Source organism: Diospyros lotus, chromosome 2 (genome assembly GCF_014633365.1).
Source record: "Diospyros lotus cultivar Yz01 chromosome 2, ASM1463336v1, whole genome shotgun sequence".
In the NCBI taxonomy this organism is placed as follows: Eukaryota; Viridiplantae; Streptophyta; class Magnoliopsida; order Ericales; family Ebenaceae; genus Diospyros; species Diospyros lotus.
This window is the reverse complement of record NC_068339.1, coordinates 20,332,922-20,355,860: the sequence shown is the minus strand read 5'-3', so window position 1 is coordinate 20,355,860 and position 22,939 is coordinate 20,332,922. Positions and strand designations below refer to the sequence as shown.

Here is a 22,939-nt window from a genome sequence, read left to right as displayed (position 1 = left end):
TGTCCTCATGTGGAGAGTAATTTGTCTAATGTGGTTGTTTGCCAATAGCTAATGGTCTTCTGATTCTTTCTCTCTTTTTTCTCTGTATATTATAGGTTGAAGCAGAAGAGCAGCCTGAGATTTCTGAAGCTTATTCAATTTCTGCTGTGCCTTACTTTGTATTCTTTAAGGTAAGTTCTAGTAGATTTCTTTTTTCTTTTTAACCTTGTGGTCTTTTTATTTTTTTGGTCAGGGATGGTGACACCATAAATTTAGAGAAAGGAAAAACATATCTTTTTCAGGCAGGATGCTGGTGCTATGACAGAGTGTCACAAACACCCCATTATAGGCTAAAAAGACACCAAAGGACTGATTGTGGCACTTGCCAAATCTTGTCCAGCAAAGAGGGACGGAGCCTGCTTTAGTAGTGGTCACAATGGCTATTCCAACAATTATAAAAAATAAAATACAGGACATTTACTATATGAGGCAAGCTGGACAAGAAAGTCCTATTTTTAAGTTGTCCAATGGACCTGAGGTTCTGGAAGAAAATATCTGTAAATTGTGAAAGTGTGGCTATAGGTCATGTTTCTGTTGGGTTGGGTTTCCTCCTTTGTGGATATTAGTTTCCTATTTAATAGTAAAACCCATTTGAGTTGGTCTCATATGGAAGACCTAAGGGCAGTTTTGTCCCAAAAAAATGCAATCTTTAAAAAGGGTTTTTTACCCCTTTTAGTTGCTGGTCATTTTGGGAAAAACTGGAGAGAACTAAAGTGCAGAATTTTTTGTGTTGAAGAGGTGCAATCAAGTTTTGATCAAGAGGTTGTTTGAAGGTCAATTCACGGTCCAAATTGGCTAAAATTTGGTCAGCGTGTTCACAACACATGACTCTAAACAGTGGAGATCGGTTTTGGAGTTATATGTCAACAGTTTTTTGTGGTAGTTTACTGAGTTTCTATTTGGTGAGATCACTCCTTTTTTCTTATTGAAGTTGTTTAGTTTCTAAGAGTGGTTATCTTGAAGATATATTTATTGAGATATTCGTGTATGCCTGTAGTTGTTGATAACTAGAGAAGAACTTCATGTATTTCCATTATTTCTTTGATAGTGGAAGATTTGGGTGGACTCTGATCTTGTAGTTTTTACTCCTAGCATTTGATGGGGTTTTTTATTTAACTTTTGGCATTCTTGTGGTTGATTTATTGCTGCACTTTAATCCATATTGTTCTATATTTTGCTTGATTTGACTTTGACTAGGTTCACCCAAGAAAGGAAAAGTTAATAATTTTTGGGCATCTTTCTGTTAAGTTGTTACTTTATTGTATTCTCTCCCATCAGTTTTGACAGCAGTATGTGCTAAGGTAACTTGGGCATCTAGCTTGAGTGCATTTTGTGGGCATTGGACACCATGCTTGGCTTAGTAGGATGTGTTATAGGACACTTCATAAAGGCCTGATAAACATGATGAGATTAGTTTTGCAACACTGTCTGCGCAGGCCTAGCTAAGGTATGTATGTGATGCTTCCTAAATTGTGCGTTTGTTGAACTCATTAATGGGAGAGAAATACGGTAAAGTAACAACTTAACACAAAGGTGCCAAAAAATTGTTTACTTCTCCCTGTAATGAAACCCTAGGGCACTAGAAAAGAAGAGCGCATGAAAGTAACAAAGAGAAAGAAACTCGCACAACTTTCTGGAAATAAGAATGTAACTAAAGATACATGAGATAGAGCACGCAGCTGCACTTATATACAGCTCGCCTGCCTTAACAGCCTAACTAACAAAACAACCACTTATACTAACACAACAGCAGCACAAATAAACATTACAGTTATCAATCATCAAACATAAGTAAAAGGCTGCTACTCAAATGCTACATGCTTCTACATTCCCCCTCAAACCAGACTCCATAGCAGAAGGAGAGGTTTTGATCTTTGGAACACCTGTAGAATCATTAGAGCTGATATGCACTGGTGACAGCTTAAGCCCAAGCTTTTCACACAAAAATAGAAACCGATTCCTTGGCAATCCTTTAGTAAGAATATCAGCCACTCGATGAGAAGTAGGAACATATCTAATTTCTATTTCACCATTCTCCATCTTCTCTCGAACAAAATGCATATCAATCTCGATGTGCTTAGTACGAGAATGAAAAATAGGGTTTTCAACAATACTCTTTGCAGCCAAATTATCACTCCACCCAATTGGTGTAGTAATACACGGATATCTCAACTCTGAAAACAAAGACTTAAACCACGAGAGCTTTGTAACACCCTATGCAATTGCCCGATACTTAGCTTCCCCAACTAACCTAGCTACCACAGACTACTTCCTTGACCCCTATACAATCAAATTCTTGTCGAGAAACACACAAAGTCCACTAGTGGACCTTCTTGTAACCTTATGTTATGTCCCAAGGGTAATTAGAAGGGCAATAATGTAATTAGTTATATTAGTTTGTTAGGAGATATTTGGGTGTTTGTTAGGAGCACATGGGTGCTATTAGAAATTAGTTAAGGAGCTAGCTAAGGCCTATAAAAAGGCCCATTGTAAGAAGAGAGGGCATGCTGAAAATTGATATTGAATCTCTCATTTTCTCTCTACATTTCTCTCCAATTCTCCCTCGTTTCTCTCTATTACTCTCTCCCTTTCTACTGATTTCTCCCCCCATTTCCCCCTCCTACAATTCTGATTTCATTCCCCAATTCCTCTTCTAACCCATCACGAACCCTAGGTTCGTGACAAATGGTATCAGAGCATGTTCCTCGGCAGTTTTCGTTACTGATTTAGGTCCAACAAATATCAACGGCAGCCGTTAGTTTCTTCTTTTGGTGAACTGGGTATTCCTGACAGAGAAACAATCAGAATATTTCTAGTTGCATCTCGGAGTCGATTCCGACTTGCGAGGGGGTGAGTGAGTGTCAACTCGGATTTGAATGAGAGCCGCGATGGACACCAATCCATGGTAGGTGTTGAAGCTGACCAGCAATCGGTGGCTGAAAGGAACAAGTCGCAGGAGGTGATTTCGGAAACAACACAAAATTAACGAGGAGAAGGGGTCGATCGGAGAAGATTGTTGAATCTGTAGCCATTGCGAGCATAGCCGATTCTGGCCAGCGATAGCAAGGACGGTGGTGCTGGTCGGTGATTGGGCGGTAGTTGGCGCTGGGAGGTGTTAATCTCCAAGCAAGCGAGCACCCTCAGTTCGGAATTGGAAGACGCAGCAAGTGAGTGACCCTCGGCCAATAATTTCGGTAATTATTATACGAAGAGGAAGCAGGTGGGGGCAGTCGTTGAATCACACCAGTTACACAGAGAGTCTGGGCGATCTTGATTTGCTGTGATCGAGTGCTGGAAACGATTGCACCAAGCGATTCCGACGAAGCTTCCAACGACTCCTAGAGCAGTTTAGGTTGATCGGAAATTGCAGCCGAAGCAGATTTGGAGTGTTGGACGGTGATTGGGTGAAGTGGACGATGATTAGTGTTGGTTCTCTGCTGAGATTTCGACGAAAACAGTTCATTCGATCACTGTAAATTGGTCATGAGAAACTAATTCCAACAATGTTTCTTGGCTGTTGAGAGGTTGTTCCAATCCGATTCAGAGCTGACATTTCAGTGAGTAAGGAATTAGTCTGGAAGCGATTGTTGCATGTTGACAATCGCTGTTAGAACTTGGAGCGATTTTTAGAGTTGTAACCGTCCAGCGATTATCGGAAGGGATTTTCTGGAAGCAAGGCGATTCTAGGCGGGAAGTGTAAGGAATTATGATGGAAAGGGCTGCGTTTTCTTGGCCTTTTGCTTTTCCAGCCAGTGAGATTCCAGCCAAGAGGAGTAGTGCACGCACGAGGACATTGGAGTCTCAGTCGTAGCAGAAGGGTACTGTATTTTCAGGGGCACGACCTGATCATAAGGTCATTGGTAGCAGTGCATTCATGGAGCAGATGGGCCCTAAATTGCAGCAAAATAATGCTTCATTTTCAGCTGGAATGGAGCTTCAATGGCAGCCAAAGAATGCTGCATTTTCAGTTGACCAGAAGCATCAAATTTGGGAAAAAAAGTTTGAGAATGAGACTAGCCGAAGGGACAAAGGAACCAGCAGTGGGTTTGATGAAGAGTGCAAGGAATTCGGTCGAATGTTTCGCAAGAAGTTGCAAGAGTTTGCAATGATACTATCTAAGGAGTATCATTACAATTTTCCAGCGGAATACTTCGATGATTATAATGGAAGTTTTAACAAAGAGGAATTTCTCAAAATAGACCAACCGAAGGAGAAGTCAAGATGGCAGGAAGGGGATTTAGTTGCAGTGATTGAGAAGTTAGAAGAGAAAATAATACCCCAAGATGCATCTACTGAAAGGCTGCAAGGACATAATAGGGAAGCAATTGATGAAGTGATAGAGGAAGCCAAAGCTAGCTCATTACCCCGGGTGGCTAGTGCATGGGCGGAAGGATTTGGTAGTGTTCCAGATCAGAAGTTTGTGGGAAATGAAATAGCATTGGGTCAGGAAAATCCGATTGAAGGACCAACAATTTATACAGATATTGGAGCTGGAATTCTCCCTCCGATTCTAGACCTATCGGAAGCTAAGAGTGGGAATACCTGCAACATTTATCCTAGGCCGGGTCAAGATTGTGAGGGACCACATGCAATTAAAGAAGGCCTTAAGTATATTGCTCCTTTGTCTTTGGATCCAAAGAAGGTTGAATCATCCTTGGTTGGGGTTAAAATAGGTATCAGACAACCCCCAGTGCTGGTTTTGGCAGGAAGGCTAAGGGAGATAGCTGAAGAAGTCGAAGATTTTGCCGAAGGAAACAAAACTTCCGTTGCTATGTTGTTTTTTACTTCCACTGGCAAATCCAAGTTGCTGTCTACTACATGGAGGGATGATTTGTTGGCTGAAATTGAGGTTGCAACAGCTCCCAAGGCTAATGCTCACAAACATCCTTGGTATGAGTGTCCAAGGCAAATCTACAATCTTCCATTGCTGCATTTCAAGGATGCTGATGGTATCTTTCAATGTGCAGCTGTGGTGCACCATGGAGGTGTAGGAACAACTGTTGCTGGTATTGAACTTGAACTCTATCAAATTGCTCCTATTGAAGTTCTAGGCCGAATTACGACGGGGATTGATCTTGGATACTTAAGAGGGAGGAAGAAGAAAAGGCCTAGAAGGATAAGAAAAGAAAGAAAGAAAAATCAGATAGAGAAAGCGGGCATTGGATAAAGAAGCAACGGCTAGGTGGAAATAAGTTTCTTGGGGACAAGAAACATTTCAAGGGAGGGAAATTGTCATGTCCCAAGGGTAATTAGAAGGGCAATAATGTAATTAGTTATATTAGTTTGTTAGGAGATATTTGGGTGTTTGTTAGGAGCACATGGGTGCTGTTAGAAATTAGTTAAGGAGCTAGCTAAGGCCTATAAAAAGGCCCATTGTAAGAGGAGAGGGCATGCTGAAAATTGATATTGAATCTCTACATTTCTCTCTACATTTCTCTCCAATTCTCCCTTGTTTCTCTCTATTACTCTCTCCCTTTCTACTGATTTCTCCCCCCATTTCTGCCCCATTTCCCCCTCCTACAATTCTGATTTCATTCCTCAATTCCTCTTCTAACCCATCACGAACCCTAGGTTCGTGACACCTTACAGCCTACATGGTCAACATCTATATACACAGCTAGATACAGATCATTAGGAGATGGAGAGAACAACAGATCCAAGCCATTAGTCCCCTTAAGGTACCTAAGCAACCATTTGTAGGCTAACTAGTGCTGCAGCTTAGGTGCGGATAAAAATTGGCTTAACTTGTTAACCACAAAGGCAATATCCGGTCGTGTATACGTCAAATTTTGTAGATAACCAATGATGGTCCTATACAATGATTGGAAAATGAATCACCCTCATCAGTCAAAGAAATACTTGAGGTCATGGGTGCGACATAGGGTTTACAGTCCTACATTGCAGCCTCCTTCAACAAATCCAAAATGTACTTAGATTGGGTTAAGTAAATACCACTATCATCTCTATACACCTCAAATCCTAGGAAGTAATTGACTGATCCTAGAGTTTTAAGAGTAAAGTAAGTGTCCAAGTCTTGAGTGCACAATTTAAGTGTTATAGAATTCGAACCCGTAATAAGGATGTCATCAACATACACCAAAACAAACAACACATATCTAGAAGTCCATTTAATGAACAAAGAGACATCAAAAGTAGCTCTGGGAAAACCCCAACTCTGTAATACAGCCCTTAGCTTTATATACCAAGCTTGAGGAGCTTGCTTAAGACCATAAAGGGACTTTCTCAATCTGCACACATGTGAGGGAAATTGAGAGCTCATTAAACCCTTAGGTTGTGACATAAACACTGCTTCGGTTAAGTCACCATTGAGGAAAACATTATTCACATCTACCTGTTGGATATCCCATCCAAAGGTGACAGCCAAGGAAAACAACATCCTAATAGTTGGTGCCTTAACAACAAGACTGAAGGTTTCTGGATGGTCAACCCCTGGACTTTGAAGAAATCCCTTGGCTACCAACTGGGCCTTGTGTTTAAGAATTGACCCATCAGAATTGTACTTGACCCCAAACATCCATTTGCAGCCAATAAGGTTCATATCCTTAGAAAATGAAACAAGATCCCAAGTATGATTGCGTTGCAAAGCTGAAAATTCCTCCTTCATTGCCTTAACCCATCGTGAGTCTAAAATAGCCTCATGAACTGAATTAGGTTCAAGAGTACTCACTAAGGCATGAGGTGAAGAGGCTACAAGTTGTTTAGACTTTTATCTAGTGAGCATAGGATGAATGGAGGGAGCTAGAGCAACTTTGGTTCTAGGTAAATAAGTTTTAGTTGCAGGTAGTTGAGAATGATGAGATTGTATCTCATGATCAGGAGACAAAGAATCAGTAGATGAAACATGAGAATCAGTAGGAACAAAGGTAGACAAGACAGGAGTTGGGAGCTATGCTACTCGAGGAGAAGGAGAGACAAAAGAGAATGAAGGAAGAGATTGAAAGAACATAGTAGAAAACCCATTAGGAACTGACTGAGATGTAGCTGAGATGTAGAAGTGGATGAAAACAAAGTAGGAAATGAAAAGTCATTAGGGTTGAACTGCACATGTCTAGAAACATAAACCTTTCCCAACACATGCAAACACTTGTAGCTGGCTTCAGTATGACTATATCCAAGAAACACACATTTGGTGGAATGGAAATCAAATTTGTGCTTGTTATAGGGTCTAAGGTAAGGAAAACAAACACAACCAAAATGTTACAGCAAGAAATAATTAGGTGGTTTGTGATAAAGTAATTCAAATGGTGTATTAAACTTGATGGGAGAAGCTAGTAGCAAGTTGATTGTATGAACTGCAATCTGAAAAGCTTTTACCCAGAACTTTAGAGGCATGTGAGCATGAGCTAATAGAGTGAGACCCATCTTAGTTATATGTCTATGTTTTCTTTTAGTAACACCATTCTATTGGTGAGTATAGGGGCAAGTAAATCGAGGTTGTATGCCATTGCTATGAAGATAGGGTAAAAAGGCTTTAAGTTTGGTTTGATATTGAAGCTCAATAAATTTATGAAAAATCATAAAGGTGGATAAGACATCAGATTTAAGTTTCAAAGGATATAGCTAGGTATATCTAGTGTATGCATCTACAAAGACAATATAATATCTGTACCATTCAGTAGATATGACTAGTGAAGGACTCCATAGGTTTGAATATACCAATTCCAATGGTTTATTTGACTTGATTTCACAATCAACAAATGGAAGCTAATGCAGTTTTCCAAGTTCACATGAATCACAAAATGGAAGGGCTGAATGAGAATAAGGAACATGAATTTTATTCAAAACAGATTACTATACATTGAAGGATGGATGCCGTAATCTTGCATGCCATTGCTGACACACACTAATATTTTGGGCTACATTGACACTATGTGACAGCTCATTATAAAATGAGTCCTGTCTGTTACATTTATTCAAAGAAAAATCATGACTAGCAAACAAATCAGGCTTGATGGATTGGGCCAAGTTGTTGTGATCAGCATGATCAAATGCTGGAACCAGCTGATAAAACCCATCCTTAAGGTGTCCTTGAAGTAGCACTAGCCCGAAACCCTTGTCTTTGATCAAACAAGAATTAGAGTGAAATTTAGCTGCAACATTATGATCACGAGTAAGCTCTGAAACACTAATTAGGTTTTTCTTCATACTAGGAACATGATGATCATTAGGCAGTGAAATAATGGATGTAGGTTTGGTTTGTGTGTACAATTGACCGAGACCTACTTTAGAGATAGGAAGTTTCTTACCATTCCCAATGGCCACTTTGTTAACACCGTTGTATGGAGCATGCAAGAACAGGTTGTTGAGATTACAAGTGATGTGATTTGTTGCTCCAAAATCAACAAACCATGAGGGGTTTGGCAAAGAAATTGAGACAAGTTTTCTGAAGGCTGAGAAAAGTTACCATAGTGAGCCCCTTGTACTGATCCTATTTCACTTATGTAGGCTTCGTTAGAATCACTAAGGGAGGCCATATGCTCTCGAATCTAACTAAACAACATTATTATATCTTCCAAACCCTTGGCTAGGTGGAAATTTCTATCAAACCTGTGATAACATTTATCTACAAAGTGCCTTAGTTTCCCACATAGCTGACAATAAATTCTCTTACCAGACGTTCTACCCTGACCTCTACCTTCTTTGTTCACATAACCACCTCTATTATTCACAGATCCACTACCATTCCTCGACAAAGATGATGCCACATTAACGTTCATAGATGAAGACATAACAAAATCAAAATTAGCAGAAGATTGTGGCAAATTTTTAGCTGCTAACCTTTGCTCATGCATCAACAATAAATATTGCACATTCTCTAAATCAATATCATCCATTTGATAGGTTATGAGACTAACAACAGTCTCATACTCATGATCCAAACCATTTAGAATAGCAAGCAAAAGATTGTTATCATTCAAAGGTTCTCTAATGGCTTCAAGAGCATGCCTTATCGTCTTGATTTTTAAGATATAATCATTAACAGAAAGTGAATCTTTCTTAATAGACCTCAATTGCTGGTTCAATTGAAAAGACTTAGCTATAGTTTGTCGAGAATAGAGGTTTTCCAAAGAAGACCACACCTTTGCAGATGATTCATAGTGAATCACCTATGCTAATATCTCTTTATCAATGGTAGAAAACAGCCATCCGAACAGCAACTGGTCAGATCTGATCCAATTCAAGTAATGAGGATTGACCAAAAGAGATCCAGCCTCACCTGCCTCTAGATCTGCCAAATACTTCGCTGGAGGTGGTGATTTGTTAAGGAATGGCAGCAAATCAAATGCCCGAATCGTTGCAAGAATCTGAGCCTTCTAGAAAATGTAATTGCTGGGATCCAGCTTAATTGGAATGAAACTAAAAGCCTTAGCCACCGCCACAAAATCTGATTGCGAAGCGGATGACAAGGAAGAAGAGGAACGGGGTGGTGGAGAAGAGGAAGAGCTAAGAGCTGGATTGGAGGCCATCGAGATAGAACTATGGCTTTGATACCATGTAATGAAACCCATAGGGCACGAGAAAAGAGAGCAACAGAGAAATGAAGAGAAAGAAACTCGCACAACTTTCTGGAAATAAGAATGTAAATAAAGATACATGAGATAGAGTGCGCAGCGCACTTATATACAGCTCGCCTGCCTTAACAGCCTAACTAACAAAACAACCACTTATACTAACACAACAGCAGCATGGATAAACATTACAGTTATCAATCATCAAACATAAGTAAAAGGCTGCTACACAAATGCTACATGCTTCCACACTCCCATCTTGTGTGAACCTAGTTGGAGTCAAATTAAGCAAAATATAGAACAATATGGATTAAAGTGCAACTATAAATCAACCACGACCACCACAATTTACATGGAAAACCCTCTCAATGGGAGGAGTAAACTATGGGACCAAAGTCCACCTAAATCTTCTACTATTAGAGAAATAATGAAGGTCTTCTTTATTTATCAATAACTAGAGGCATATAACAGTATCTCAACAAATATATCTTCAAAAATAACCACTCATAGAAACCAAACAACTTCTATAAGAAAAATAGGGGAGATCTCACCAAATAGAAACTCGGCAAACTACCATGGAAATTTGTTGATAGAGAACTCTAAAACTGATCGCCCCCATTCAGATTGTAGAGCTGTGTCTCTTGAACATGCCAGATTGGACCACAGATCGATCTCCAAACAGCCTCTTGGGTTGTACCTCTTCAACACAAAATTTCTGCATGTTATTTCTCTCCAGTTTTTCCAAGAACAGCCAGCAACTAAAAGTGGTAAAAAAACCCTTTTAAAGATTGCATTTTTATAGGGAAAAAATGCCCTTAGGTCTTCCATATGAGCCTAACTCAAATGGGTTTTACTATTAAATAGTAAACTAATATTTTGGGCCATCTCCACGGAGGAGGAAACCCAACCCAACACTTGTGTCCCCAGAAAATGCTAGCAGTAGACATTTCCTGAATTGATATGCATGTTCTCGAAATGATAATTCAGCACTTCGTTTCCTTAATTCTATGTTTAGAATAGGATTTGTGGCTGGAAAGGGAAATAAATGTTCTTTATGCACATATGTTATGCTATTTTCATTTTTTCCCCTTTCCTTATATAAATCCTAGTTCCAAGAGGGTGACCTTGGGTAGTTACGGGATGGTTGCTTTTTTATGACCACAAGGTCACAGGCTAGAATTGTGGAAGCAACCTCTTTGCGAAAAAGGGGAAGGTTGTGTACAAATATGTGTGATGACCCTTATTTTATTTATTTATTTTAAATATTTAAAAGTGAAGAAGAATGGTCTTGGGAAATCAAAAATTTGAAGTTACAATGTAAGAAGGTTTCAAAACAGGGCAACGATACAAGGTTCTGAAACCCAAGAGAGTGATTTTGAAAGTGGGTTGGACAGAATGTTGGAACGGGGGCGGATTTTGAAAGCAGGCCATTTAGTTTTGAAACCTAGCTTTCTAAAGGGTTAGTTTTGAAACAAAAAATTTCAGTTTTGAAACTGAGGTCTGCTGAAGCCAAAAATTAGCCTTGCAATTATTGATCAAACATGTGAGTTGAAACTCAATTTTGAGAGTTTGCTTGTTAACCTTTTAAACATGGTTCTACTGCAATGTCACGCACTTTTTGGTGGTATTAAAATGAAAGGATTTGATCATTTGATAAGTCAAATTATTATTTAAAGTGGGAATTATGTTAAAGTGCATGTTTAACCAAAGTTGGGTAACCTGTGGACCAAGGAGCTAAACTAATCCAATTTGGGCAGGGTTTTAACCCTGGTTTAATCTTCAAATTGTGCCAGTAAGAGGAGTACATATGTATAACTTAGCATGCAAATTTGTGCTAATTATAATCAAGCAAAAGAGACAAATACAGGGGGGACAACTGTCCCATGGCTTTTGGACTGCAAAAAAAGACTGAAATCTCCTGCAAAATGGATGTATACCAGCCGTAGAGGAGACCAAAGCTGTAGAGGAACAACTTTTTTACCAAACAACCTCAATTGCCCTCAAAAGAGAGCAAAAGGAAGCGTAAAAAATGCTCCTAAAAAAGCATAATACTTGCAAGAGAGACTGTACTTTTCATTCTTGTGTTAGCTGATTTGAGAGAGAGTGGAAGGGAGCGCTATTCTTGAAGAGTTGGTGATTGATTTTGGGTTTCTAATACTTGCCAAGGGGTAAGAACACACTGTTTTGGGGGTATTGTATAGTTCAAAAAAGTCAACCCCCTCTACCCCCCGCCCAATTTTTCATGCACATAGTATGTAGAGGCATGACATTTGATGGTTATGCATGTTTGATGCATATTTAATTATATTTCTTATGATGAGAAACCAAGGGGCTATCATCTTGAAGAGTGGCCTATGGTTGAGAGGCCTTAAAAAATCATCAGTATTGGTCTCTTTTGCTTGATTATAATCAGTCCAAGTTTGCATGCTAAGGTGTACATATGTACTTCCTCTCATTAATTTGTATATGTATGTTGGATCTCTAATTGTTAAAAAGAGTTATGTTAGAAGTATCTTACATTTAATAGAGTAATTCATCTTTTATATTGTACTTTAGAACATGTGGCTTGCTACATTCTGTACTCCAATACCTGTACCAATTGTCTTATGTAACATAGGGGTGGGAGTCTTGTGCATTCATATCCTTCTCATTAAGAGCAGTAACTTGAATTTGAATTGTCAACTTGCTTATGTACATGATGGGTGTGGGAGTCTTCAATTATATTGTTTTCTTTAATCCAAAAGAGAAAAAAAACCTTAAAGGAATTCCTTTTTCTTAACTCTTTTGTTAGGATGGCAAGGCTGTTGATACTTTGGAGGGTGCAAATCCATCTAGTTTGGCCAACAAAGTTGCTAAAGTTGCAGGGTCAATCACGCCTGGAGAACCTGCGGCTCCTGCCAGTTTAGGAATGGCTGCAGGACCTACTGTTCTGGAAACAGTCCGGGAATTTGCTAAAGACAATGGCTCATCTCAGGTGGAAACTCATTTGCCTTCTGGACTTGGTGATGGATTGAAAAAGCGACTTCAACAGCTTATTGATTCTCATGCCATTATGCTTTTCATGAAAGGACGTCCTGAAGAGCCAAAGTGTGGTTTTAGCAGAAAAGTTGTTGGTATATTGGAGGAAGAAAAGGTGAAATTTGGAAGCTTCGATATCCTGACAGACAGCGAAGTTCGGGAGGGGCTGAAGAAATTCTCCAACTGGCCAACATTTCCTCAGCTCTACTGCAAGGGAGAGCTTCTTGGTGGGTGTGATATAGTAATAGCAATGCACGAGAGTGGTGAACTAAAAGAAGTGCTCAAAGGTCATGGTATTGAGATCATCCATGATTCCAACGGGAAAAAGACCCACGATGTTGGTGGAAAGGCTGGCATCACTGAATCCACTGGCTTGAGTGCAACCCTGACCTCTAGGCTCAAGAATCTGACCAATTCAAGCCCAGTTATGCTATTTATGAAGGGAAATCCAGAAGAGCCCAAATGCGGGTTTAGCAGGAAGGTAGTTGAAATTCTGCAACAAGAAAAGGCTGACTTTCAGAGTTTTGACATCCTTACTGACGACGAAGTTCGACAAGGTCTCAAAGTATACTCAAATTGGTCCAGTTATCCACAACTGTACATAAGGGGTGAACTCATTGGGGGATCAGACATCGTGTTGGAGATGCAAAAGAGCGGCGAGCTTAAGAAGGTCTTGGTGGAGAAAGGGATCCCCTCTCAGAAAGAAACTCTCGAGGACCGACTGAGGAAACTGGTCGGCTCTTCCCAGGTGATGCTTTTCATGAAGGGCACCCCAGATAATCCCCGATGTGGTTTCAGCTCCAAGTTGGTCGATGCTCTGAGAAACGAGGGCGTGAGTTTTGGGTCGTTCGATATTCTAACCGACGAAGAGGTGCGGCAGGGGCTAAAGACCTTCTCCAACTGGCCAACCTTTCCACAACTTTTTTATAAAGGAGATCTGATTGGAGGTTGTGATATTGTGATGGAGCTGAGGAACAATGGTGAACTGAAATCCACCCTTTCTGAGTAGCCATGGTGTGGTGATGTGGGGCAAAGCTTGAGCCCGATTCATGTCACATTGCATTAGGCAACATGAATGCATAATTGGGCATCACTTTCCTGCCCTCCCTAATGACTTAACATTTTAATGGTTGTCAGCATACAGTCTCTGGCTGCAAACAATATATGTTTACTGTTCATGGAAACTTGCTTTTTTGTCAAGGTTATTGCTTGCTGCTGCATTGTTCCTGGTATTTGCTTCCTCGTTTAGTTGTCATTAGTAACACAGTTTCCTCCCTAACGTTGTGAGAAGAATTTTGAGTCAAACCAAACACAAGTGGGGTTAATTTTAGGTGGAGTCTTATCCCATCTGTGTGCTTGCATAAATTTATAAGAAGATAATTGTATTAAATCTGAAACCATAAATTCTAAACTTTGAACTGTTTATTGTTCAAGCAAAAAATGTTATTATTAAGGATTCATTTGATTCCCACTTTTTAGTTTTATTTTCTTATTTTTTTTACTTGTAAGAAGTTAAATATCTCTTGGGCAGGGAAATATTAATCCTTAATTTTATTTAGGAGGGTTAATAACATAAATTCTAATTTATTAATTATTTATATTTATGAACTTATTTTTTATAAATCTTTATAATTTATTAATTATTTAAACTATTGTCATTTGCAAATTTGTATTTTGAAAAATACTTACATTTCAAATGACATTCTTTTAAATTTTATATTTTAAAATTTTAAATACCAAATTCCAGTAAAATGGTCAAATAAATTACCCTTACATTATTCTAGTTATGCCAAATTATTATATCATGCCATTATAATAATGCAAGAAGATCATTATTATTGTAATCGGTATATGTTCTTTCAATAATTGAAGTGGTAATAATATGGCATCAATTTCATCAGCAATACAAATGAAAATTTCCATTTCTAGATCACTTCAATCCCTATATTGAGAGTCAGATCACTCTCACACACAGTTCAGTGTCAAAATGTCATCACTGGTCCAAACACCCCCTAATTGATTTGTCATTTTTTGGATCCCAAATTTTCTCTGAGTCAGGAATCTTCAACTTAGGTTTGCCTAACTTTTCTTCTTAATGAATCAACAAGTGACACACTTTTAACTTATGTTCACCCATTAAAATGTATTCAAATCATCAATGTATAATAATACATATTATTGAGTTGTGTGAAGGCGAGAGAGAAGGTTCCTTAATGCTGTAATGTACGTCAAATACAAGTGTCAAACTGTCAAACAGCTTGGCCGACAGTAGAAGAAAGAAAGTCCATTAAAGAGTGCTCAAACTCAATGCTTATGATGGCTACAAGGGAAGTTGGCTGGGCACTGTCCAGACTCCAGTCTCAACCAACCTTTCGGTGGGGCCATCCTCATTCGCCACTGCCCCATCACCCATTAATACTCTTGTTTTATCTCTCGCCACTATTTTGGTTGGGTAGGACATCTAGAAAACTTAGAAACCCAAGTTACTACGTCTACATCTAATAATAAATTGGTGATTTTTGATAATTTAATATTTAAAATAGTCATCATATATTTAAGATTTAAACATATGACTTTATTGTTTAATTGTGATACAACATCAACACAATAACTTAATATTTTCGATGCATTACATATTTTCTTGATAAAATTTATTACATAAACTCTACAACTCTATTTAGTTTTATATATTACTTTATCTCCGATTAGATTATCATAACACATGAATAATAAAGAGTTAGTTCTCTTATCAAAATTTTCATAATCCCACTTTTGTATCTTTTATTAAAAGCTTCTTCCATTTCATCCACTCTTACAATACCATAACAATAAATCTTCTCATCTCATACACGAAGATGAGAAATTTAAGATAAAAGTAAGTTAGCATCCTTATATATAGATGCAGTTCTAGCAGATTAGGCAAAATCACATCTAGCCATGCATATTGATTCCAGAGCCTGCGTTGCATAATTTTACCAACTGTACAGGGGAGGGGCAGAGAGAGGCTAAGCAATGATCAGAGAAAGAAAACAGAGAGAATAAGGCAAAAGTAGAGGAAAATTAAAATTCTCTTTAAGGACTTCATAGCCTGCATCTCTTCCCTTCTCAACCTGGGGCTACTGCTTCCTGCCTGGTGATAAGAGTTGGGATGAATGTATAAACTTTCTGGGTGTCCAAACCCTCTGGCATAAAGCATCTCCCCAAGCCCTCCTGCCGTCGGGGGGAATGCACCCATTGCTGTAGGGCTGCTATGTCCAGATGTTTCCAGCGAAGAATATTCTCCAAAACCATCAATTGGATCAGGGGAATGTTGTCGATTCTGGTATGGATTATGATACTGAAGCTGCTGAGTGAGTTCGGATGCAGCTATAAGAGCTTGGGTACCACAAGCCGGTGGCCTCGGCGGTATGGCCAGATTGAGAGATGGTGCCTTGTTTCTGAGTTCAGCTCCGTTTGGGGTATGGCCCTGGCCATAGAGGGGGACTACTGTGGTGTGGGATATTTCAGATTTGCAGACCGGGCATTGTGGGTACTTATCCGAATCGAGAGAAGCGGCCTGGAAATCCAACCACTTGTAGATGCAAGGCCAACAGTAAAGGTGACCGCAGAGGGTAACTACCGGGTCATGTGCAGAGTCTAAGCAGATGTTGCAGTCAAAGCAGCCGGATATATTTTCGGGTTCTGCTTGTGCAGCAGATATGGATTTCCACTCTTTAGCAAGGTATTTTTCACAAGCCATGGTCCCTTTCTTATCAACCAATTTGTTCCAGATGTCACTGGTTAGATCCGGAGAGAGGAATAATTTGAAGACTTGAGTAAATGGGATTTTTGGGGCATCTGTGAGAAATGAAGAGATAGAAATGAGGAGAAAACACAACCCGATTGGCTTAGAGAAGAGATAACCTACTTTACATACAACAACATTCACCTACAGTTCAAATTCAAACTTCATCTGGTTCATACCCAAATCAATAATTGCAAATATGAGACCCGTGGCTCTGTGTCATAAATGGCCAGAAAGGCCCGACAGAGACATGTTTCACAGACAAAATAGGTGGATTGTGCAATTGGTCTCATTAGCTGCAATCAAATAGGGTAAAAAATGTACAGGAGATATGGCCTCAGTAGTTGCAGTCATTATTATCCCAAGTGTTTCTTCACTTCAAATACAATATAAAGTTTTGATCTAAATGTTCCAATGGCTATTAAAAAAAAAAAGTCTTTATTCCCAATGACAATTTTTTAGCATAGATGAAAATAACAATTTACAGTTATTCGAAACATTTTTTATGCAAACCTAATTACCGGCTCACTCAACACATCCCATTAATACTGACAACAAATTGGCAGTTACCCAAGTGGAAACTCGGCAGGAACATGCTAATTAAGTAACTGAGCTAATAGGATATTTCAACTGCAAATCCTGAAGATTGATAAATATTTGTACAGGAAAGCCAACTTCAATAGGTTCAACTGGGCCAAAAGTAGAAAAGGAAAATAATAAATTTTTTGACCTTAATGCGAACCTTCCAAAGTCCAACTCCCGGACCCTTGCATGTGTAGTAAGTGGGTCACATGGGTGGAAATTTAACATGTCTTCTAGAAATTAGATCTATTGGTTCGAAATAGTATTATTGATATCTCAGCTTCTAATAAATGAGATAACTAGTACTTGCACATATTCTCATCCATATTCATCCATATCTCTAGTTAATGATCTACAAATAGTAGAGCAGTACAATATACGTACTGCAATTCCTTCAAAAACAAACAAAAGTAGATAATCAGCTTTAATTGAAACCAGGGAGGTGTAGGAGCCCACGGCTTGAAAACAAAGTTATAGTTTCCCGACATCTAGCAAACAGGGGATTGTAAAGAAAACCAACCAGATTTCTTCTCACACACCTGTCTTGAAGAATATAACTGAGTGCAGATTTTTGCACATAGAAAATCACAAAGAAAAAGATGTTATAATTACATAAATTAATGAGGGAAGTACACGATTTACATGAAAATTTTCAACATCGATAATGGATATGCATCAGATCCATCAAGCAAAAAATTAAACCAACTTCAACTTATTTTACATTACAAATTCACAGTGAATCAGTGATCAGTCAAATTGAACACATCCAGAAGTTTATGGGTTCTAAAAAGCTGCCTAAGCTGCGGATCAAATCCATGAAATGTTGCTAAAGAATAGGAACCTCTTTGATTTAAAAAGGTGATGATGGTGAATACAAAAAAGAGGCAAAATTTATATCAAACTCCTTTTCTTTTATTTTCCCTAGCAGATCTGGGTTATCCAGGAAAGTATGGACAAGAACTAAAATACAGAATAGATTATTCGGCTTTCATATAGACATGTCCCAGTTGTTCAAACAACTTCTTTTGTAAAGCAAAGGTAAGATTGCCTACCAAAATAACCCACCATAACTCTCGTAAAGCAAGAAGCCAGAAGCCTCAGGGACACCTTTTACCAAAACACTCAAAGAAGTGTGGACAAAAGAAAGAACCCATCAAAACAGCTAGCGAAAAGCAGCTGCTGATGCAAACGAAGCCCAAACATGTCGGCCACCGAAACCTCGTATTTTCAGTCTAAAGGACAGACTTCCAAGGGTTCTAGGCGAGATGATCATAATTCCGGAGAGGCTGAAGGCCTCCACCATTTCAAGACATTTGCACTAATCATAGTTTCGGGATTTCTAGACATAAACAGAAAGAAAAAAAAACTCATCCTAGCTAAGGTAAGGTTGTTTCTCTGTTCACTCTCACAACCAAAATGCGAAGCGAAGAAACAGATATCCATCAAAGAAAATCATTTCTCCTTCGATTAACCACAAAAATATATGTAACAGTTCGTCCATTTTCTCATTTTTGAGAGATCCTACTTCCAAACATAGCGTTTACAGACTACCTCATCGATTCAAGTTTCAACCACACACAAACGTCGGCCTCTTGAACACGAAAACAGAAGATTCGTATATGATAAATGTACAGAATCTAAACATAATAGTTGGATGAAGAACACGATTACGCGCGTACGTACCGGAATATCGAACTGCTCCGCGAGCAAGCGAGAGAGAGAGAGAGAGAGATTCTTAAAAAACGGTAAGCCAAACACCCCCTAAGCGGAGAGCTTCCGTAATCCAGTGGGACTTTTATAGGAGAAATTCTTGTATAATGATAATATCAAATGTTATTATTATTATTATAAAAATATATAATTCTAGAAAAAGGTATCATATCTATATTTATCTTTATACCAAAAATAAGACTTAACTTAGAAAAATAATTTTTTGATAAAAAAACAAATTATTATATCGATATTTATTTTTATTTAGAAACGAATGTTAACTTAGAAACGAATTTATTTATGATAAAAATAAGAAAAAATAAAATTCCAGCAAAGATATATTATCTATATTCATCTTCCTTCCCAAAACAAAACTTCAAGGAAATTACACTTTCACCTCTCAGATTTAAAAAAAATAATAAATATCTCTTTTACTTTATAACTCTAATTACACTTTACTTTTACTATTATACTTCACGAATGGTAAAACCTAATTGGGTGAGTTTGTCACTACTTTTGTGTTCTTGTTGTCGTCTTTGTACAGAAAAATAAAAAGAATTAATATCATATTAGTATTAATTTTAATATAAATAAAATTAAAATATTAAATTTAAAAAATTCTATTCTCTTATCCGTATCGAGTTTGTCCAATACAGGGTAGCAACTTGGGAAGGGGGATGCCCGCCCTCTCACATTTGACATTTGCCCAAATGGGCAAATGTTATGTTGCTCACGAACAACATAATATTTTTTTTTAAATTTGAATTCTTTTAAATAATATAATTTGGCTATTAATCAGCTCTAACTTTGATAATAGATAATCATGTCTCAATTTTTTTCAACATAGGATGATTAGAGGAGAGCAAAAGTTTAGTTTACTTGAATTAATTAAATTGAACTGACCAAACTTATTAGTTCGGCTCGATTAATTTTTTTCAAAAGTTTGATTTTTGATTTAATTTTTTTAGTTGAGAGAATCTTACTGAACGAATTTTAAAATTATGTTATTTTGATATTTATAAAATAATATATATTTTTTTATTTTTGTATATTTTTTGTCAGTTACTTTAATTTTCTTTGATTTTTTTACGTTTTTTCAATTTAATCGGTTCAGTTTAATTTTTTTAATTATCAATTAATTTAATTTTTTGATTTAACGAGTCAGTTTGATTTTATTTATCGATTCGGTTTAATCGCTTATTATTTACACATCCTTAACAGAATGCTATCCTAAATAACTCCCATTAATTAAGATGTGGATCTCTAAGAGATATTTTAAGAAGCGACGGTACATAAATAAAAAATTAAGAGTTATCTCGTAATCACATGATATACAAAATCTTTTTACAAGATCAAGATGATATTTAGGAGAGATAAAAGAATAATATCTTTTAAGATTTAACAGAGAGTGATCATATCTTATAAGATTGCATCATAGTACACATTATAATTATACCATATACGTACATAATCTTAAACTCTGGCATATCTCGACTTTTTTAAATTAATAATTTATATATTAGTATTATAAATAGTAAAATATTTATTATTACCTATATATAACAATGAAATTTAGTTAACTGAAAATGTCATCGTCAAGTCGTCTGAATCTGTAAAAATAAGAAAACAATTAGAAAATATGGAAAGGTTCCCGTACAAACACTTCGATACTTAAGTCAAACATGAAGTTTGATGAAATCAATTATATTGAAATCAGTGCTAGAGACAATGTACCTCTTCGAGAATAAATGTCTGTTTATTTATATAGAAATATGAAGTGATCTCGGGTGTAACAGAATTGGAATTTTTATAAATAACGTTTATCTTTATTAATTCTAGTCTGGTTGAGACTAGATTTATTATAGATGACATCTATTTTTTATAGATAATATTTATCTTGATTAATCTTAATCTAGCTGAAACTAAAATTGTTATGAATAACGTCTATCTCTTATAGATGATCTTTATTCTAATATTTTAAAATTATTTTAAAATTTGAATTCTTTATAGATAATTGATTATCTTCTCAGAAAAATTTTTAAATGTCGGAGTTATCTTGTTTGCACATTTGTGTAGGACCCCATGTATGAAAAATTTATATCTTTCATGCCAAAATATCGTTTTAAGTTCTTGGACTTTTAATAGGTCTTTACTTATGACATAACAATATTAATACTTTATTATTATTATTGTTATTATTAATAAAAAGATATTACATAATATAATAATCAAACACTTGTTTTATTTTTATAAAATTTTGTACCATGTTCTTAATTTTTAAGATAAGAAATATTATTATAATATAGCTTTCTTGCAAGGTTATATAATAATAATAATAATAATATAAAGTTTCACTCTACCACGACGACTAGAAGGGTCGTAGTGTTGCGTAGTCAAGGCGCTTGAAAAGGCGGGTCCTGGAACGGCCCAATTTGCGTGGCAAGAAATCTGGGCCGTTGAAAACGATGGACGGCTAGATTGATACAACAACTAAAGAAGAAGAATTTGGAAGTTAGTTCAACTGTGCGGGCGACCCGGCTCCAAGAAAACAAATTTATATCACTGAGGTGGTCACTTGAATCATCACCCGTTTTTTCCTCGTTATTTTGACTTGGAGATCCATTTTTAAACACGAAATCTATTTAACAAAATATGGGGCTTAGTTTTTAGAATAATCAAGTGTTCCAATTTGGTTGAATTTTTTTTTTTTTTTGAATTACGCTCTATTACTGACATTCTCAGCCACTATGTCTCTAGAACTACACTGAGAAGGTAAATCGAATGATGTGTTCAAATGATCAAGGTGGTAGGCCTTAACACCACTAATATCACTCCTAAGTTCCTCCCCCAGAAAGAAGCATTCTACTTCTCCTAGAAATCGAACCCACACTAGGAATCTCTAGACAATCTTTCAGCCTACCCCTTTATCACTTGGCTATGTCCTTAGGGAATTTGGCCGATTTAATTCTAGAGGAGATCGAGGTTCTCTTCTGATTTGACCCTAAGTAAATTGGATATGGTCGTAAGTTTATACATTTTTAGTAGATACGCGATCAATTCTCATTAAATAGAATATTTCTACCTCCATTAAGAGTTATTTTTCTGTCATTTTTAAGAAAATTTGACATTTTATCACTTGGATCATGTTTTGAGACAAATATAAGGCTTACTGTCGTAGATATCGATAAGTTAAGGGTTCATGATTATGATTATTTTTTTTGATAATAATTATGATTTAAGTCAGACATTCACTAATAGCAAATGACTATTATAATGACGTTAAAATAATTGTTATGTATGGTGAAGAAGACTTGGGGGACATGAATTAGAGAAGTGAGCAACACGCAAGGCTAGAGTCGTTCAACGGTTAGGCTTAGCATAGAAGGAGGACCGCACCAAGCAGCATGGCTTCTTCTTTCTGAGAGTCAATCCATCCAGGCCTTCTAGACACAGATCACAAGTGAGGTATATCTAACCTTTTATTTAGGCACAAAAATCATAATAGAAATGATTTATGCATGGGACCTTATGTTCCTTATCTATTTTTTGGATTAAGCTTTATTACTGACATCTTCAACTACCTTACCCTTAGAGTTATACTAAAAAGGTAAATCGTGAGATGTGCCTGAGTGACCGAGATGGTAGGCCTTGACACCACTGATACCACTCTCACCACTCTTAAGGTTCTCTCCTAGAAAAAAGTATTCTGTTTCTCTCAAGAATCGAATCCACACTGGGAGCCCCCAAACAAACTTTCAGCCTATCCCTTTACCACTCAGGTATGCTCGGGGGGCTTATGGTCCTTATTTTGTATAGACAGGAGTGTGCGTATTTGGCTTTTGAGAAATTCTATTTGCAACTACGATTTTATTCTTTGCAGTCACTTTTTAATATACCTAAAACAACCTTAAGAAAAAAAATTAATTTTACCCTTCATCTTCAATACTCAATTACCCACGTTAAGCAACCACCTGACATCGTATTTTATTTCACCGACAAACTCTGTAATTTCCTTTCACCCGTCGTTCGTCGCAATTACTTATTATTTCATACTCACAATCGAAAATTGAAAATCTATTTTCTCCTCAAGGTCACTTATTCCTCTTGTTTCACACCCATCTAAGCCATTTTCTCTTAGAATATCAGTGAGTCGAAGTTAGCTATAAATTACTACACTCAAATGTTTACGATGAATTGGGAAGAATTTGACGAAGAAGATAACTACTCAAAAAAATAACATCACACACAAGTAAATCTAAATCTTGTATGTATGTAT

General features: G+C 37.2%; 2 protein-coding genes across 2 annotated transcripts in view; one reads left to right on the top strand and one right to left on the bottom strand.

Moving 5' to 3' along the window:
* Positions 1 to 13,819, top strand: part of LOC127794604 (monothiol glutaredoxin-S17) — a 30,135-nt gene extending 16,316 nt beyond the window's left edge. Inside the window, exons 2-3 of the mRNA XM_052325855.1 lie at positions 96 to 170; positions 12,361 to 13,819. Of these exons, the coding sequence (XP_052181815.1) occupies positions 96 to 170; positions 12,361 to 13,596 (1,311 nt within the window). The 3' untranslated portion in view covers positions 13,597 to 13,819. The remainder of the gene's footprint in view (positions 1 to 95; positions 171 to 12,360) is intronic.
* A 1,538-nt stretch (positions 13,820 to 15,357) lies between these two features.
* On the bottom strand, positions 15,358 to 18,732 carry LOC127793885 (E3 ubiquitin-protein ligase RMA1H1-like). The gene is made up of 2 exons (XM_052324661.1): positions 18,637 to 18,732; positions 15,358 to 16,424 (listed from the first exon to the last, which is right to left on the bottom strand). The coding sequence occupies exon 2, from the start codon at positions 16,324 to 16,326 to the stop codon at positions 15,604 to 15,606; it is 723 nt and encodes a 240-aa protein (XP_052180621.1). The 5' UTR covers positions 16,327 to 16,424; positions 18,637 to 18,732; the 3' UTR covers positions 15,358 to 15,603.
* Between the last annotated feature and the right edge of the window lie 4,207 nt (positions 18,733 to 22,939).